The sequence below is a fragment of the Glandiceps talaboti genome, chromosome 22 (genome assembly GCF_964340395.1).
Source record: "Glandiceps talaboti chromosome 22, keGlaTala1.1, whole genome shotgun sequence".
Taxonomy (NCBI): domain Eukaryota; kingdom Metazoa; phylum Hemichordata; class Enteropneusta; family Spengelidae; genus Glandiceps; species Glandiceps talaboti.
This window is the reverse complement of record NC_135570.1, coordinates 1,268,722-1,290,000: the sequence shown is the minus strand read 5'-3', so window position 1 is coordinate 1,290,000 and position 21,279 is coordinate 1,268,722. Positions and strand designations below refer to the sequence as shown.

General features: G+C 35.4%; 1 protein-coding gene across 1 annotated transcript; it reads right to left on the bottom strand.

Moving 5' to 3' along the window:
* Positions 1-7,671: 7,671 nt before the first annotated feature.
* On the bottom strand, positions 7,672-21,276 carry LOC144452152 (sphingomyelin synthase-related protein 1-like). Its single transcript, XM_078143189.1, has 4 exons — positions 20,608-21,276; positions 12,870-12,987; positions 11,408-11,558; positions 7,672-9,590 (listed from the first exon to the last, which is right to left on the bottom strand). Exons 1-4 carry the CDS (start codon positions 21,000-21,002, stop codon positions 9,280-9,282), a joined length of 975 nt encoding a protein of 324 aa, XP_077999315.1. The 5' UTR covers positions 21,003-21,276; the 3' UTR covers positions 7,672-9,279.
* Between the last annotated feature and the right edge of the window lie 3 nt (positions 21,277-21,279).

The following is a 21,279-nucleotide window of genomic DNA, read 5'->3' as shown; positions in this document are numbered from 1 at the left end:
ATTAACAGAAAAGTTTACAGAAATTGAAACGCGTAAGAAGTTATTCAGTGTTGTCATTGCCACTTTCGAGCTTCATTTGATAAATTCCAGACAAGAATCGTTATTGAACAATTAACATTTAATTGTATATTCATTTTATATATAAAAAAATTATAACAAAAATCCAAAGCGCTGAATAATAACATTTAAAATAACTAAAAAATTGGGAAATGAAATAAAACGATTACATCTACAGTTTAAACTCGTACGATAAACATACATAAAAGAACTGATAAAAATACATGTAATAACATTATACAATCAAAATATCTACATCAAAATCATTACAATCCATAATGCTGTTTGAAAAGTTGTGTTTACATCTCTCGTTTACAATATTCCACACTTTCGATTCCCTTCAGTCTCTCGGTTAGAGAGTTCCATATAAGCTTAGTTATGGCCCATAGTTAACGAAAGCTCTGTCATTCAATTTATTGAACGACCGGAAAACACAAAACTTAAATAGCGTCATAACTAAACTTTGTATTGGGAGACAAGTTACATGAATTGTATAAGATGATTCTTGGAACGTATATTAGTAAAGAGAATGAAAATGTGGGGTTTATTCCGATATAGCATACAGTATTAAAGCGCTGGCAAAACGAGTACATGTATCGATGTCATTGAATACTCCCCCACGAAGACAAAATATTCAAATAAATTTATTCTGTTTGCGATGCTTATACATGATATTCATTACAATGGAATATATGGCCTCAAGGCGTGGAGTCCTCGAACATTTGATTGAGAAGACTAGGCGCTCATGCAGCGCTAGCGCGCACCTGGCACGCACGATACCAGTCATCCTTTGCGTCTCTATATACAACAGGTGGGATACATACATACATACATACATACATACATACATACATACATACATACATACATACATACATACATACATACATACATACATACATACATACATACATACATACATACATACATACATACATACATACATACATACATACATACATACATACATACATACATACAAACATACATACATACATACATACATACATACAGACACACACACACACACACACACACACACATACATACATACATACATACATACATACATACATACATACATACATACATACATACATACATACATATATACATACACACATCGCGCCGAATAGACCAATTAGAATGTTTGAAATCGATCATGTGACGTCATTTTTTTTGTCCCGATGCTCGTGATCACGTACCTGCTGCCCTCTTGTGGTGAGATATGTGTTCCACATGTTGCCGTACATTGTGGAGTTTACGTGGGACATTCAAGATTGCCCAAAACGACACATTTTTTAGATGAAGCTCCGAAGCGTTGTGATTTTCGCAAGTAAAATAAACAAAAAATGCAGTTCAAATGGAAATTCAACTATGTTGGCAAACCATAGAATTGAATTTAACTTTTGTTCTAAACACAAATTTGAAAAATGTATCTGGTAAAAGTTAAATTCAATACTAAAAAAATACAGTTGATAATATCTTGCAGACTTGCTGCCGAAGAGTTGTGGCAGGCTCGACCCAGTGGACTCGAACACAAAGTAGATTCAGGGCTATATCATTTTCATAAAATTACGTATAAATAATAATAAACAGTAGTCGTAATTTCCTTCAGTTCAAAATACGGCTTATACATTTGAATGAAGGAGAAAATTTAAGCAGCATTATTTGACTGATAAAACAAATACCCGTAAGTTTGCCCGTAATAATACAACAAACGTTCTGCGCTTCAACCAAACCCGGACCGAGGCTGCAACAACCCTGTGACACTGACAAGTCAATTTCAAAGATCCATCTCACTCCTAGTAATTCCCAAATTATCAACAAATATAACCAAAATATAATATAACCTGTATTAAAATATATGTCCATACCTGATAACTAATCTCCAACACCGTTCTGCCAAAACGGGTTTTCTGTTCCGTTTCCGAAGGAATACATCAACATTTAAACGTCCCGCCGTACTCCAACATAGAAATTACGCAGCAACCTACACAGCTCCTTTGGGTTTTGCTGGTATAGTCCGAACAGCAACACAATATTTCTCTAAAATATCAACTGAGCTCTTGATAATAGTTTTTGTACATTTTGAGTCCTTCTCTGAAACAAGGCGGCAAGTTCTTCTTCAGATAATTGTAAAAATCTTGAATTTTCTGGTCGAGAAGGTCCGCAACTCATAACTGAAGCCATGTCGCTCTTTCAAGTGCGGTGGTCGAAAATAATTAAGTAATAACACATGCCAGCGAGGGCTTCGGCTCGGGCATCATCAAAATTTTGGTAAAGAGTGTCAACCCTTGGGCAGGCGCTAAATGGTGATATTGCCCGAGCGCATGTGTTATTAATTTTATTATATAATATTACACCGTCCCTCGTAAAGCTCACCTTTCTGTGTACGGACTCCAGCGTAAAATGTAGTCAAGGCCTCGTCTAATGGGGTTGCGGCGGTGAAAGTTTCCATTGCGCGTTCTCCATATCCAAATAATCTTTAAAAACACAGACGGAATGATTGGTAGCAATTTTTGTGTTCTTACTGTCCAATTCTAATAAAATGTCATCGAGTGCTGTACCGGAAAGGTTTGCGTGTCTTACTGCAGTCGCCATGTGTGAGCGAAAGTAGTGAACGACAATTTGTTATGCGCAGAAGCAGTGCGCAGTGGTTCAAACAACTTCAGCGGGCAATAGTCCCGGGCATGAGTCTCTGCACGAGCGGGCAATATCCCCTTGTGGGCAATAGCCCAGTTAAAACACACTTACACACACGCAAACACACTTACACACACACACACACACACACACATACATACATACATACACACACTGATTACAAATCCATGTACTTGGTGAATTAATGGAGATCAAACACTACTGATTACAACTTCTAAAATATTTATTATAATTACACACAAAGATAATAAATGAACATTGGTGTCCCCATCAGTCATTCACTCCACAATCCAACAGACTATGCCTTCTTCTGAAAATCAAATTGTCCATCAGTCTGATTTCATTCCAGACGTCATGAGCCAATTCTGTCCGTAGAACATGAACATTGTCAGACGACATACCAAATTACCACTATGGAAAATCCAGTATGTTGGACGGATATCTTGCTCTACATAATATGAGATAGTATTTTTATATTCTAAAAGTGTACAGAGTAAAAGCTTGGGTTCAAACCAATTTGATATACAGCTTGGGTTCAAACCAATTTGATATACAGCTTGGGTTCAAACCAATTTGATATACAGCTTGGGTTCAAACCAATTTGATACACAGCTTGGGTTCAAACCAATTTGATACACAGCTTGGATTTGAACCAACTTAATACAAAGCTTTGGGTTGGAAAAAATTTGATAGAGAAGCCCCAATTAGGTGAACTTTTCATGTTTTTCATGAATTTTTCAGTTTTTCAAACATCAGACCATAATTGAGAACACTTCAATTCTTATCATTAAACCTCTGACCACTAACAAATTTTTACTGGTCAGAGCATTAACTGACTTACCACTTCTACACCAAGTACTCATTGACGGTACTGTGTATACAGGTTTGAAGCCCATATGTAAACAGTCATGAATCACAGACATTCACATCACAGATTTTCACTTGTGACGTCAATGGGACTCAGATTTCAAATCTTGGTAGGCAATTCCGAAAACAAGTTTTGGCAACTTGATATTTGATTGTTGTATGTTTTGGTTATGGACATACTTTTACAGACTCTACATAATGGAATATTGAAGGTTACATGTATCAATAAATGTCAATGAACAGTAACAATAAGTCTCACTACGAGTTGACAATCCATTATAAGCAGGTTAGCAGAAAGACGAAAGATTGTATACTTTGGACAGTGGGGGCGCTGTTCGGAAAATCTTTATGATCAGAAATGAAGGCCATGCATGGTCAATTGTGCACTTTAGAGTGTACCCATAGATCATATTCTTTGCCAATTTAAACATATCTGCCTTTCTATATTTTTCCATATTCACCGATATTTTTTGTGTCACTCTGACATTTCTTATATTTTTTTATAGACTATATGTGTACTGTCATAAGATTGTCATCCCTGACGAACACTTCAGTTCCCTGATCTGAGATGCCCTCACTTAACACCTCATGTCAAAGTAGCTGTAACGCTATTATCACATTATGGCATGATGTAGGACAACTTAAATTAATAACAAAAAATGAACAATAACTGCGCACTGTGTTAGCAAAGAAGAAGCCACCATGTAACTATAACTTTCACAGTGAATGACATCATACGCTTTGTTGTGTAGTTAAAGCTTTGGGGACACCAAGAAATAAGAAATGAAAATGTTTCAAAAAATCATACAATTCATGTATACTCTGTGTATAACAAGTTACAATACAGTTAAAATATTGGGACTATAAATTGGCACTCACTATATTAATATGTATGTAAAGGGTAAACACACCATGAAGGTGTATTCTAGTTCTTTCCTGTTGACATTTTCTACAATTTAATACTATCTTCTCCACTTATAGTCAAACAGACAAATTTTACTGAAAATCTAGCTAAACCTGCTGGGGAAAGGCTGAACACTTCATGTCAGTAGTAATCTATCACACACTGATAGGCAGTTGTAATTGGTTACTTTATTCCATACACACACTGACAGGCAGTTCTAAATGGTTACTACAATTTGTACGACTGTGTTTGATTAAATCACCTGGAGATGCGATAACGTCATCATGTATATATCAACTCTCCAATATCATTAAATTATCGCTGTCAGGGTAAACACAGATTCTTGTGCTAAAGTATCCCATTTGACTATACAGTGGAGATGATTGTAGTGCGTACAGGAAACTGGACTATGAAGGTGTTGCTTACCAACTCATTCTACGGTCAATTCATCAAATATTTCTTACTACATAAAACATCATTTCTTTCAAAACAAACTAAGATTTAATGTAAGCTGCTATTGGTAGATTGCATACTAATACTCTATTAATTCTAGTCTTATTGAAATTAATATTAGTCTTCTAGAGTGGATAACAATACCATACCAAAGTACAAGATATGGCCACAAAAATGGACTGTAACAAGAGGAATATGGCAAATTGAATCGTGTTCATTCACTGAAGTATGGCAACTTGGATTTTGTTAATTAAATGAAATTTACTAATCATAAATTAATATGGCGATTTGGATTTTGTTATTCTATTATGTTAGGTTTTCATGTATATTTTGCAAGAAATGGAAATCATAAAAGCTGAGATAGCTGTAACTCAAACATTACTTGGCTGGGTGAGGGAGGGAGGGGGGAGCATTGGTTCATTCAGTTTATGACTTAGTTTTGATGTTATGTACTCAGCAGTATGTTGACTCACCTATGGTAAACTTGTGTCTGTAATTTGTTCATTTTGTAGTTGTAAATCATATGACTGTCGACAAAATGTTGAAGAATATTGAATACAGACATAGACTTGGTTTCATTAGGTTTATGTTGTCATACAATGTACATCCATAAGGCCATATACACAAGACTGCCAACATTGTGGCTAAGCCATGAATCATTACACAGTTGCCCTCCCCTCCCCTCCCCTCCCTCCCCCCCCCCCATAAACAAAAGCTGCACCTTCTAATTACAAGCTATTTGCAGCTTTATGATTGATTCAAAGTAATGTGTACACATCTTTGCTATAAACTTTTCCCTCTAACATATGCTGTGATACACAGAAGGCAATTTATAATAACAACCTTATATGCACTGAAACATATATATAACACCCAATTATAAAACTTTAGAATCTATTCAAATGTGTTGAAAATATACATATGTGTGTGTACAAACATGAATATACCTGTATACACAGGCATAATTTCACAATGTCTCTAGAGGGCGCTGTCTCCAAGATTGTGCCACAATACATGTACATGTAGTTTGCAGGGATGAAATAGTTCTTAATTGCACCTACAGTTGAAGGAATGGAACAAGTAAGTAATAAGGCATACAGTATGAATGTATGTAGTCTGTATATGACACTGTCATGAAAACAGAATATTTCCTTCCTACCTTTTTACATAAAATAAACCTATCATTAGTTGTCATCAAGATATATTGTTATCAATTCCAATTTTGACTTCCATCGTAAGACACAACATTACAGTACCTTTGTACTTTTTATGTAAAATAAACCTGTCTTGTCATCAAGATATATCATTATCAATTCCAACCTTGACTCTGAATGTTCTGTATCCATTTCAAAATTCATACCAAAAATGTTCCATCCTATTACCATACCCATCCCTCTTTTATGCTTAGAGATGTCTAAAGTAACAACTGTCTGTCACCCTGCTTATTATACAAAATAATTTCTATCACAGCCAAACATGAATGAAATTAACTTTAGGGACAATTATGTAATGCCCACAAGCTCAAAATACATTAACTTAGTTCGTTGGTGGGTGGTGGGGGGGGGGGGGGGGGTCTGGCGTCAATGCAATTGCTGAACTTCATTTTCACACTTCTAACCAAATTTTGAAAACTTTCATGCCTTCAATGATAACAGCTTCTGTATATACTACTGAGATGTTGATAAGTTGATAAAAATTTACTGCTAATGTGATATACAGCCCTGGTTTGCCATTAGTGTTTTAATGTGTTTACTAATATGTTATATTACACTATACCAATCATAGTGGTGTGGCTGCAACAATAAATATACAATACAATATAAACATGTTGATGTCACACTTGTGAACATTCGTTCAGGTTGAGGGGGAGGGACTTGCCTTAACAAACAAAGTTCATTTATTGAGCTTGTGACATTGTGCAATCGTCCCTTACATGTATGTTGTTTTCAGTTGCTATACTATTTTTAAGCTAGCGACAATTTTTAGCTAGCTAGCGACTTTTATCTATAATTTAAGTTTAATTGGTAAATAGATGGAACAAAACTTACAGCGCTAAATTCTCATTTTTTCATAAATTTGATACTTGTATGGTTATGAAGTCTGTAGCAAGTACTAAAATATTAAGCCACACTAATCAAATTTTTTTTCATAATCACAAAATTCCATTATTTTGACATTGAAATTAAACTATGCCTACAAAGTTGATAAAAATTATATCAATAATTTCCTAAACAATGACAAACAACTAAGTTTAGATGATACTTAAAACTTTCAATCAGGTCAACGTTAATTAAGTTCAAAGTCAAACCTGAGATTTTGATGCTAAAACACAACAAATTAAAATTTAAAAAAAAATAAATAAAAATAAAATAAATCTGAAGGTAAATCCAAATCATCCATGATCGACCTACAAGTGATTTTACATTCATGGTTCTGGAAAACAAAAATAGTGCCAATGGCATTGTAGTATAACTGAATACCTTATTTGTTATTTTTTTACGAAAATGTTTATCCACATGCCAATCTGACCATTTTCACCAAATATCAAGGCAATCAGGCTGGTGGTTTTGCATTTTAAGTTGTTTACACACACATGCACGCTCACATGCATGCACACACACACACACACACACACACACACACACACACACACACACACACACACACACACATGTATGCACACACACATGCATGCATGCACGCACACACACACACACACACACACACACACACACACACAGACTGACGGACAGACAGACACTTTACTATGCCTATAGCACTACTGAACCTCAGTTCAGTTGTGCTAAAAATCTTATTTCATTTTAAAAAAACTCAATTATACAATCCAAGTACACTCACAAGAGGTGTCAGTTTTATATATGTCACAGCCTCTTTCAATGTTTCAGATCAGTCAATCAAATTATTACGACGCAAGTTTATCTGTTCTAGTGAGATGAATTTGTATACTATACAAGTAGATATTTTTTTCTGAACACATTAAAAAATCACATCATGTTATGAATACATCTTCATCTATGGGTTGGAAAACCCAGGGTAGTTCAAGATTGCCATGTGTAAATATACAATGTATATATGCATGTACAGGTTCTGCATCAATGATTTCATAGGATGACCTTTAACCCTTACACTTTTATGTTCAGAGTGTTAATGTTCTGGACTTTATCCTATTTCTGTCTATAGGATGACCTTTAACCTTTACACTTTTATGTTCAGAGTGTTCTGATATGGATATAATCCTCCTGATAAATATCAAAATGTATTCAAAAGCTTCAGATATTATTTTCACCTTCTTGTATTTGAAATCAAAGTTTAACTTTCAACAATAGCAATATATGTACTAACTGTCATGTCTTTCACCATCTATTCTAAAACTTCCAAACTTTGAATATAATTTTTATCTTCTTGTATTTGGAATCAAAGTTTAACATTAAACAATACCACACTTATGATCTCTTTCTGTTAGATCTTAGAATCAAATATTAATTTTAAACTGACAAATTTGTTGTCATGGTTTTTGGAGAGCTACTGACAAATGTGCTCAATTATGTACACGTCACAGTTTCAACTTTTGATACCAATAAATTACAAAGTACTACGTATCTGTCTGGAATTTGATGGGAAACACTGTCCTCTTTGATTTCTGATAAAATATATTGTGTCTGTCACAGTGAGAGGTCGGTTGGTTAAAAAGTTACCATCTAAACTAACAAATGAAGAGCAGAAATGTGCAGAAAAGATCTTGTGGTCTTCAACTTCAAAAAAGCTACGATAAACTGTACACAGTGACGGTGCAATACACTTTTATAACATGGAAGACACATACAGATACACGTAATTATCAGAGATGTTTTCTCTTTTTTGAATGTCATGAGCCAAGACTTGTGAATTTGTCATGAGCCAATACTTTAGAGTTTGTCATGAGCCCGAAATTTTGTTACAGTAAACCTTTCAAAATCTCATAGGATTTTTTAAATACTAGTCGTCAGCCATAAAGGTGGTTTATAAAATGGGAAGGGTTGTAAAGAGTGATCTAGTCTTTTATGATAACTATGGATGAGTGTACTGTCTGCACGAAATGTAAAGTAGTGAATTTAAATAGAATGCCTGCATTTAAATATAGTGGTATCTTTAAATAAAATGGAGATGCAGGAAAGTGACACTATGCATGTGTATCTCTCAATATCACTTAGGTTTGAAAGGATACACACACTGATCAACAAAAAACACATTTCATTTGTATAAGTTCACTTAAAGGTATTCCTCATGGCTGTAAAACTAGGCTGTATGGAATTAGATTGTAAACTAGTGTGTTACGTATGTTGTATAACACGGTTGCGCCTTTTAAACGGCCAATCAAACTCATTCGGAAGATATCCACTAAAGTCTGACTCTAAGAAGAACAGCATTGGAAATAGAACCCTGGTCCAATAAAATCGTCTTCTTAAAGCCGGACTGCTGGCAAAGGCATGGTAATTTGTAAATACACTGTAAGTGACGTAGAAGCCTAGAACTACATCTACCGTGTAATGACTATGTGCTAGGAGAATGCAAATCATACCCAGAATAGCAAGTGTCCACATCACTGCACGCAGTACACACAATTTTGCATTCTTTGGTGTGTCTGTAAACAAAACAAAAATAGACTAAGATATTAGTATTATTTGATAACAAAGTATTCATCATCTGATCTTCACATGTATTCACACTTGTTCAAATAGATTGATCACCAAAACCACCACCATCATCAACAACATCACCTCTACTACCACCACCACTATCAATAATCATCATCTTCATCACCACCACCACCACCACCACCACCACCACCACCACCATCATCATCATCATCATCATCATCATCATCATCATCATCATATTTTCAAATGTGACATTTATTCATATTTCCCCTATTTACGATGAAGTGCTAAACTATGTAAAAATGAGGAAGTATAGCAAAATACCAAATACTTGATTCATTAAAAAAAGTAACTGTTCCCTCATAAAGCTCCAGCCTACATCCATGACCTTCTGCAAAGTTACATACCAACACATTCCCTTCGTTTAGCTACATTGTAACAAGAGTCTCCGACTTCCAATTCAAGACCAAGACATACGGGAACCATGTATTGTGGCTAGACTAGGGAATTCCTTACCATTAGATATATGACAATCATCAAATATGAACACTTTCAAGAACAAACTTAAGAAACTTGTGTTCAAAAAAGCATTTTATGTGGATTGACCCTCATAATTGTGGTGCCATTGAACAGTACTATGCTTCTGGAGTCTGGCATGTTATAAATTATTTTATCACATCCACATTCATGAATACATACATGTATATTACTAATATTTCTGTTTCTGATTTTACAACATAAGATATGAAAGTTTCGATAATCAAGTGAATTGAAAAACAAACAAAGTATTTTAATTAGTGTTCATTGTTTATATGCAAATTAAGGAAATGGGAATATGTTTAATATATTGTTTAATGTTAATTACTTGATAAATATTGGAATCCAAACAAACTATTTAATTATTGTTCATATATCAAATGTAACTGATTGTTGGCTATATCACATATCACATTGTCAATGGTCCAAATTAAAGCAAATACTGCTAAGTTATGTCTGAGACTGTAATGTTCAAATTTAAGGCTACATCATGTGTGGATTCTAGTCTTGAATATTTTGAGGGGGTCAATCAGTATCCTGTTAATCCATCTCATTTCTCCCTGCTAGTTGTATGAACATTCCAATAGTTGATTAGTCTGTAAGATACGCCGTGATGGGGTACCCTTACACATTGGCTGACCCCTCCCAGAGGGTGAGAGGAGGCCGGTGAGGGCGGAATGTCACGACGTATCTTACAGTCTAGCAATCAATATGATATATGTAACTAGTTGCATGACATGTTTGCTGGGTTTACACCCCTACCAATACCATCTTTACTTGGGTTTCCAAAGCTCATCAGAGACAAGAACATGCATACATGTATGGTATATCCATTAGAGGGAATTGAAACATTCAGATTGCACTTTTAGTCTTGAAGATTAAGTCCCTTTTATAACCAAATCAAAATCAACTCAGTGTTAGCGGTTACGCAAAAATGTGTATAATATACACAACAAAATAATAATTTACGTAGTTTGGAGGAAGCAATGTGTCCACTGTATGCTTAATAAATATGTCAAATATTTGTTACTGTACATGTACATACCACAACAAACATTTTACACACTTTTTAGCTTTTTGCAATGTATTGAGTTACAACCAAAGATTTGCTCAACGTTGTTTCACATTAATATTTCAAGTAGTAAGCCATGATCAAAATTATAAATTAAAAATCCAAAATAAACACCCAATCCTCATCCATATGGCCACTCTAAGATGTGTTTGAAATCAATGATAGATAGTTTTTGAATAAAGTTCAACTTACACTCAGTTATAAAGAATGATAGGTTAGTCATTATCATGGCATGACCACTGTAGATGTATGCACCACATAACCTGCCACCTGCTGACGTCAAACCTAACTTAACAACAGTTAGAAATGATGTCTTTACTCTGTTCCATACTGTGGGACTGGCCTGTAACAAAGGAAAACATGTTTAATGTTAATATTATGGTACTGGTTTGGCAGTTTGAAACTGATGCTTGATGTCTGACTTGTGTGAAAACACAAGCATACATGTACATGTAATTTCAGCACTAAAGTCAACCACATGTACATTCCATTAGAGTTAGTCATTGAGAACATTTTTTACTGGTCAGTTGGAGATGATTTCTTTTTATGAACTCAAGATTCTAATCTGAATTTTTAATGCCAAATAAACAGCCAGTTTTTGAGCCAATCATGTTAAAGCACCAGTTTGTGAGCCAGTCACAATAAAGAGCCAGTTTGTGAGCCAATCACAGTAAAGAGCATCATCTATAGTAGCATAGACAAGACTGAAAGAGCTCTCCTTATAAAATGATGTTGTGTGAATTGGTTAAATTTTAATTCTCACTCATAAACAAAGTTGCATGCTTACAATGTTTACTTGTCCAAGATGAATATCTACCCACTGGTAGGTACTGTGTAGGTAATATCTACCCACTGGTAGGTACCATGTAGGTAATATCTACCCACTGGTAGGTACCGTGTAGGTAATATCTACCCACTGGTAGTTACCGTGTAGGTAATATCTACCTACTGGTAGGTACCATGTAGGTAATATCCACCCACTGGTAGGTACCGTGTAGGTAATATCTACCCACTGGTACATGTAGGTACCGTGTAGGTAATATCTACCCACTGGTAGGTACCGTGTAGGTAATATCTACCCACTGGTAGTTACCGTGTAGGTAATATCTACCTACTGGTAGGTACCATGTAGGTAATATCCACCCACTGGTAGGTACCGTGTAGGTAACATCTACCCACTGGTAGGTACCGTGTAGGTAATATCTACCCACTGGTAGTTACCGTGTAGGTAATATCTACCTACTGGTAGGTACCATGTAGGTAATATCCACCCACTGGTAGGTACCGTGTAGGTAATATCTACCCACTGGTACATGTAGGTACCGTGTAGGTAATATCTACTCACTGGTAGGTACCGTGTAGGTAATATCTACCCACTGGTACATGTAGGTACCGTGTAGGTAATATCTACCCACTGGTAGGTACCGTGTAGGTAATATCTACCATACATTTACATTTACATACATTTACATTTACATACATTTACATTTAGATAAAATCTACCACAGTTTCACAGTTATGTTACTGAGATTCCCTACCAAAGAATGGTACAATACATGTAACAAGGGAAACTCTGCCAGTTTTACCTACATGTAAGTTCCTCCTCCTGTTACTGAAGTTACTAAAAACATGCATAAGAGATGAAGAGACTTACCTCATGTGAACAGGGTATACCTTGACCACATTCTGGCAGTGAAGTTACTGATATAGTTACATCTCTGATTAAAAACAGAGTGGTGGTCAGACATAGGAATCGTCTTATTACTATGAGTCTGCAGAATGACAAAATAACAATAGAAATTACATTGTTATCTAATATATATATATACTACAGAGACTGAGCTGAAGAAATTCAGGTTTCAACTTAATAAGACAGACACAAACTACAACTTCAAATGGAAATTCATGTGTTGGTAAACTAAAGTACATGTATTAATTTAACTTTTGTTCCAAAAAATTTTACCTGAAATTTTCGACTGCACACTTCAGTCTTTGTCAACAGATTGACCCACTATTCAAAGATGAGCCTAATATTTAGGGGTCATAGGTGTCTGGAAGTTATATCGCCCTTCTTCTCTGTTCAATGATGGTTTAAGTGCCCAGGACATTCCATTGAACATAAACAATGTAAAAATCCTAGACACCGAAACTAGGCACTTTGAACAGATGTCCCAAAATTGTACACTGCAATGGAAGTCATCAGAAACGCTATCCTATTGTGTTCATAATAAAACCAATGTCCATTTGATAACTTACATATCTGATAGTTTTAGTACGTGTCTATCTTAGTAAATCGAAACCTCAATTGGCATTGCAATATATAAGATATTATTCCTCTGTATATTTCTTTGAGCATGAGTGACCTAAGGGGTCTTGTCACTTTGAGTTGGAGACTTAAAGTGACAAGACCCCTTAGGTCACTGTTCACAGGTACATGTATTTCCCAGTTGAGTGAAGACAAATAACGGGGAATAATGTAGTTATACTTCCACTTGTAAACATAATTCATGAAATTGTGGGAAGAGTAATGATGACTTTGAGCAGTTTGACTTATATTTTGAGCACAATCAATGACATACATTAGTGTGACACAGGATGACCCACAGGATAAATCTCATACTTTTGTTCCAGCAAGTTCAACTTGGCTTGTGTGTGGTATACATGTACATACTTTGACCCTTGATCTTTGACCTAATCCACCTTACTATGGAGAAATAAACCATTGTACAGTAGAAAACGTGTATTTATACTAGACTATAAATATTGTACAAGATTATAATACATGTTTATTTATATTTATCTGAAAGGAATCCCAAAAGTTCCATGTAGGCAAAACAAACACAATTCTGTAGTGTATGTGTCTGGTACCATGTTTACTTCTTGTTTGTTAATACATGATGTACTTTGATTTTGGTACTTATGAAAATTTATCTCCAGTCATAAAAAACCCTGAGGAGATCACTGCCCAGTGTGGAAGGGTTAGGGTTAGACTGTAAGATATGTTGTGTCACTCTGCCATTTTTTGAGACGGGTTGACCGATGTGTGTGGGCACCCCGTCACGACATACCTTACAGACTAGGTTAGGGTTTGATTAATATACATATTGATTGATCAATGACTGATTTGTCAGGCAATGTGCTGTATTCTTTGTATTGTACATACATACATGTGTACACAAAATATATGTATTATATGTATATGTACAGGTACAGGTACAAACGTGGATGTACAAATGTATAGTATATTAGTTTCAATGTGTACAAATGGATATGGGGTACCATGCAAAGATAGGCATATTAATTAATTTTGTACCCGTCCCCTAATTGCAAATATTTCTAAATTGTTGTTACACCGAGAAATGGAAGAATTTTCGATACTTAAATAGATGGCATTAAAACACATTAATTACAGAGTCACTAAAACTTAAAAGAGTCTTAATATTTGATGACATGTACATACTGGCTTTATATTCAAAGTACAACATTAAGTCTACATACTACTACAAACTGATTTGAAACTTACTGTGATGTCTGAACTAATTAACTAATTATCAATTTTTTTTTTTTTTTTTTTTTTTTTTTGGGGGGGGGGGGGGGGGGGGGGGGGGTCCTGGATTAATGACTCAAAAAATCGGCGACGATTAGTACTCATGTAGCACCTGCAGGTAGTACTGGTACTATGTTTGCTGGGAAAAGCCTTGACAGTTCCACAGCAATGTGATATGGAGTGTGCAACATAGTCCTGTCACATAGTCCCAAACCTGAATGGATCTATGTCGCATTCAGTGGGTGTTTGTGTGTATAATTTCTGCCTAACAGAAAAATCACTGGGAGCAATTCCCAGCACAATTTTTTTTTTTTAAAAAGACAGAAGAATTTAGTATTTTATCCTGCATTGAACTATTGATCTGACTCCTTAGGCCAATGATAATTCCATTGATATGACTCCTTAGGCCAATGATAATTCCAATGATCTGACTCCTAAGTCCAAGGATAATTGTATTCAAAGGTCACCCCTTAGTGATAATCTAGCCCAATTACATGATAATGTTGAATGTGTATTCTAAGTTGGAGTGTAGGATCTGTAATTGCCCAGAGACTAGGCTGGTACTATTTGACTTTGAATTTGATTTCCAATTGTTTCATTTTTCAAAGTGTTTTTGTTATAAGTAGCAAGTAAAAGAAGGTAAAATCTTTCTAGATTCCTCAGGCATTTTACAAGGGTTTCCTAGCAGTAGCAGTAATAAAATTATGATACACTGTATTGGTTACTTATATTACATGTATGCCAATGTTACCTTCTGTTAAGTGTTAGCAGGTTTTCCAAACCACGGACAAAGATACTGTCAAAGACTGAACTGCTGATTAATCTAGTGATTCACCATTTTATTGTGTACCATTGTATACCATATTGTATAACAGGACCCAGGTGGAAATCAGCTTTTGTTGTTTCCTGCTACCATGTTCTTAAATAATTTTTACTACTACTACTACTACTGCTGCTACTACTGCTGCTACTACTGCTGCTACTACTGCTACTACCATAGCATTATAATAAACTGTTCTAGTTCAACCAAACATACATGTACTGTACATCATACATGTAGAGTATCTACTTCCTGGTCATTCACAATCACACATATTTTATATCATTGGTTCTGTAATAGTAGTTCCCCTAAATTATTCACAACTGCTGTTATTTTTATCAAACTATCCTTAATCATTTTTCAATACATGTATATTGACTCTGCATGGGCATTAGTATCATTATCATACATGTATAAGTTTATTATTTTACAATATTGTTCCTGAATTTAGTCAGATAATATTCATGCTATGATGTGTGTGTATTGGTGCATACATGTATCACACATGCTGTGCAACAGACAACAAAAGAGCCAGTAATAGTGATTTTACCATACATGTAGCTTTTCCAACACAACGACCATATTATGTCTTTGTCCTATTTACATGTGATTATATAGAGTTCCCTTTCCCCCATGGCATGTGTGAACTACACATCAACAATAAACTCTACTTTACTACAACTAAATATATACATGCATAGGTGTTTATTACTTATCATCTATGCTTAACCATAAATCTGAGATTACACTATTTTTAATTATACAGTGATTATAATATTGTATGAGATCAACAGACATACAAATGTATGTGTACAATGTACCGGTATTGTGTGTTGAAATACAGTATGTATCATTGAAATACAGACACAAAGACAAGCCCGGGCAATGAATGCATGGCTGACAGGAAAAGTCATGTGATACCGAGTATTTATCTACAGATTATGAATTCACCAAAATTAACAGATGCACATTTGATTCTCCACATATGAAGATTATTACGCTTCTCTTTCATGGAAACATACCTACTAAAACAACTAAGAAAATTGTACACATTTTTTTCAATTTGACCTTAGAATACAATGGTTGATGCAGTAATCATGTGAACACTGCTCCATATCATAATACGATCAATTAAATTCACTGTTCCGTATGGAAATTAAGACTGATGATTTCACTGTAGTCATTACATCATATGTTTCAGTCCAGAAATTGAAAATTTAATTTTGTATTATATTCAAGTTGTGATCATATGGAATAAGCCTTGGTATATGTATATGTGTGTCCTTGGCAGCTTAATGATCCTAGACTGGTCATGCTATAGATATTCAGGCTTGAAGGTTATTCACAATAATGAACCTATCCATCAACATCCACAGTTTTTCTTTTCATACATAGGGTTTTTAGTTGACAATTCTTGTCTTAAGCCTACATGAAGGTTTCAGTCTAGGTAAAGTAAATTTGAGTTCCCTTATACTTTACAAGGTTTTCCACCAACATGTAACATAAGCCATGTAAATTGTGACACAGAATTTCCACAACCTTTTCTTACCTGTCTACTACATGACATTTCTGCATCTGTATAATACATGTACAAGCTAAACTCGACTCGGATATCACAGCTGGGGGAGGGGGGAGGGGGGGGGGGGTACATGTATGCACACAAAACCTACAAAAATGTAGTAATGAATGTTTAGGAAGTTTAGCCTTGAAAGCATCAGTGTCTTGACTGGTTTTCATATCATGATTTCGTGAGTTCCAGTCACTAATAGTTTTAGAAGAGAAACTGTGTTCATATGCTTGGTGTTTAGGGGTGGAATCAATAGTTTAATGTAGGATAAAAAACTAAATTCTTTTAGTTAGACCTCAGACCCCCCCCCCCCCCCCCCCAAATAAAGTGGCCAAAATTGATAATTGTTTCAGCCAGCATAATCAATATCAAATCAGTATGTAGTAGTATATACTATGAATACAAGGCCAGTGTATTGAGAAAATTACTCTTTTATTAACACTTTATTGTCTCTTTGTAAAGGGCTAACAGCAATAACAACAACAGTAGAAACCAGTATTTGAACAAGTTGAACATTCTGTTAACATCTCATTCTCATGGATGGCCTCAAAAAATACTTTTATGGACTGCCTCAAAACAGTACTTTTATGGACGCCATTACCCTGTTGTTTTTTCATATTGATCTTCCAGATCTTGTTTGTTAGTCTTTCAAAATCGTTTGATGGATTTTTGTACAATGTGTGATGAGAACATACATGTACACAGGGACTGGTCAAATGACTTACCAAAGTTACACATTGTCCCTAACCGTCCATCGTCCAATCACAGACACAATGAAAACAAATTTCAAAGAGTGAGGTGTGCTCATGCACACAGCAAACTTCATGGATTTTGACCTCATTCCCAACATGTCTTCAGTGTCATGCATTTACTAGGAGTGAGAATTCTTACATTTTGTGATTGGACATTTTTTCCGGAATATTTCTATTTTGGGATGCAAAACAGATTCAATTAAAAGTAAAATCAATTTTGTCGGATGAGAACTAAAATGGGTCAAAACACCCCACCCCCACCCCCAAAATAAAAGAATTTAGTTTTTTATCTGACATTGAAGTATTGATCTCGCCCCTCAAGGTGCTTGAAACAGTTTCTTCTACCTGGTACTAGACAATCAATGTCTCTAGCAATAGGGAACTTGCAATCCAGACTGAGCATGCTCAGATGCAAAGGACTATGGGATTATCTGTGGTTATCGTAATACCTAATCTGGAGCTAGCGATAAAAAAAACCTTCCACAAGGGTCAGGGTAACTATGAATTAATTATTTGTGGTTATAAACAATGTAACAGTATTGTTTACAATACCAATTCAATAGTATTTATTATCACACGATGCAACATTCAACATGGCAGGTTTGCAAGTTCCCATATTGCTACTACCATACATGTGCACATAACACGTCTGTGATGGCATTTCAAGTTTATTTAGATATCATTATCCAATATTTTTCTTCCTCCAGCCATGGAAAATACGAGTGACCTAAGGAGTCCTTTTCACTACCAGTTGCTACACGAGTAGTGACAAACCCATAGATGACTCATATTTTCCAGCTGAATGACGGAGAATATTGGGGAATAATATAATTATACTACTGCCAGTAATACTATAGCAGAGAAAAATCTGGAAAACCAATGGTAATTTTGAACGTTTTGAATATTTCAAACACAGCAGAACCAGTGATAGGTTTACTCTAAGTCCTGAAATAACTTTTCATTGTAATTCCAAACCAAGGAAACACTTTAGGTGACTTTATGATTGTAACATCATGGAAGTAAAACCCTTCTCCCATACATGTTTTTGTAGTAACTATAATCAATGTGTCATGATGGTGGTGTATCAAGTACAGTTCCTGGGCAACGTAGTCTACAGACTTGTTTTGGTGTTACTACATGTACATGGATCTCAAGAAGCTCACTTGGTGTAGGGAACTTCTATTACATGTACTAACACCAAGACAAGTCTCTGGGCTACATTTTTGTGTATGGGCAAAGATATGAACTACCCACATACAGTACATATTATTAAGACTAGTCATTTAGGATCCATATTACTTATAGACTGAGAAGGAATATCTCACATGAGTTGGGGAAGTTTTGTCTCTGGCTCATGTAAGTCAAAATTGCTAACAAGTGTGTGAATACTCCATCTTTTAAACCAATGTAGTCTGCATGCTAATATGGTATCGAATGACGAAGGTAGCACTAGATTAAGACCACTGTAGTCTAGTCTATAGTGGGTATTGATCCCACATTATAACATGTATTGATATAATGTGTGGGATCAATTTGATCACACACTATCACATGTATTGATACAGTGTATGGGATCAATTTGATCACACACTATCACATGTATTGATACAATGTATGGGATCAATTTGATCACACACTATCACATGTATTGATATAATGTGTGGGATCAATTTGGTCACACACTATCACATGTTGTCCTACACCACCAAACTGCCAGGATGTGAGAATACTTTTTACATGGATTGAAACATAAACATAGTCAATTATGTGGATGTGATACATGTAACAGATCTAGAAAACAACATTAAGTACTGGTTGTTCTGTATTTTCATCTACATCCACAAATCTGACTCATCATAGAATGTACAGGACCCAGGTACAATAAATGTGTAAGGTTCCCACTGTTCCCATTGGGTTAGAACTGTATGGTTCATGATATTATTTATATATAGAACCTCGGTGTAAAGTTCCCATTGATACAGGTACACCCATGACTTAATGTTCACAGTATAATACTTTTAATAGGGTAATGTTGTATCTGTGATTTCATATGAGAACCCGTCAATGTTCACAAATATTTGTTGTAACTTGTACATTCTATATTGACAATGTAGTGTTGTATTATATAACTAAGTTTAAGGGATGCATTGATAATGGTGGGCTAACTCATTGTTTGTTTCTTTGTCTATATATCAGTGTTTTAGTCTGTACATTCTTTTTGGTAGATTGTAGGCTTATCTCTTTGAGGTGCAGATAATATAAACTTACACTGAGGACAATACAAATTTAATGAATTGAATTGAATTGAATTGAATTGTTTATGGAGACCTGGTGGCCCAACCCAAGTAAGGTATTCACCTTGCATCAGTTAAAAGAAATATTAGAAGGCTTTGGGATAACTATAAAATGTAGATTTCATATCATTACCCTTCCTGTGTAATATATTACAGTGGGTAACATCTATAAATAGCGTAATGCGGAAATATGAAATTGACCTGTAAACAATGTACATGATACCATGCAAGTATATAGATATGGGCATAGAAATGATTGAAGGGTGCTGTTACGTTATGTTACATAAACCCCCTCCCCTCCTGCTTCCCCAATTCACATCCAGATGAACAGTCCAACGTTGCTGTAGGTTGTACTCTGGATAGGTAAACAATATAAATGGAGTTGGGTATTTGTATTGTTGTGACACCTTACCTGTGTTTATGTAATAGCCCAACAACTGCCATTGTACCTCCTAAGATAAGGATAACTATTTCAGCGAACGAACCAGCCCATTCTGTCCTTGTTACGTTATCCAACACAATATCGGGAAGGGGAGGATATTTTTCCGCATCCGGAAGTCGATCGTGTACAAAAGTCTCGATGAATGTCGTTAAAAATATACCCACAAAAAAATAAATGATACAACCCGCCAGCTTCCATGTCTCGTTCCGATCAGTTTCTAGTTTGCTGGGGACGGGGCCTCCATTCATGTGAACTTTAACGTGGTCGGCATGACCGTTCGCGTCGACTTCCCTTGGTAAAACTACAATTCTAGTCTCTTCATTACTTGATGACCAGCTTTCACTTTTCGTTGAGTTCACCACCATCTTGTTTTCACCTTACAATCTTCATTCAGTGCATTGGGATCGTCTACAGATTAGAAAGACTGCTTTTTGTTGTTTCCCAAAATACATTGTATATCATGTATATCCTAGATTTCCATGTTATATAATTCTCGTTCCAAATTCCAATAGCTTGTTGATTACAAGAAAATAAGACGCTGCCCCGTCCAGCCAGTATACCAGGAGTGTAATGTGTCGGAGTCGATGTACGTACGTACGTAACGGTAAGGACTATTGCCCCGCGTATGTGTGACGTCACTCG

Excerpts from the sequence above, each read along its gene's own strand:
- LOC144452152 (XM_078143189.1), bottom strand. The coding sequence starts at position 21,002 with ATGGTGGTGAACTCAACGAAAAGTGAAAGCTGGTCATCAAGTAATGAA. Across the intron at positions 12,988-20,607 it reads GGGCTATTACATAAACACAG|ACTCATAGTAATAAGACGAT; the intron begins GTAAGGTGTCAC and ends GTCATTCTGCAG. Across the intron at positions 9,591-11,407 it reads ATCATTCTTTATAACTGAGT|ACACACCAAAGAATGCAAAA; the intron begins GTAAGTTGAACT and ends TTTTGTTTACAG.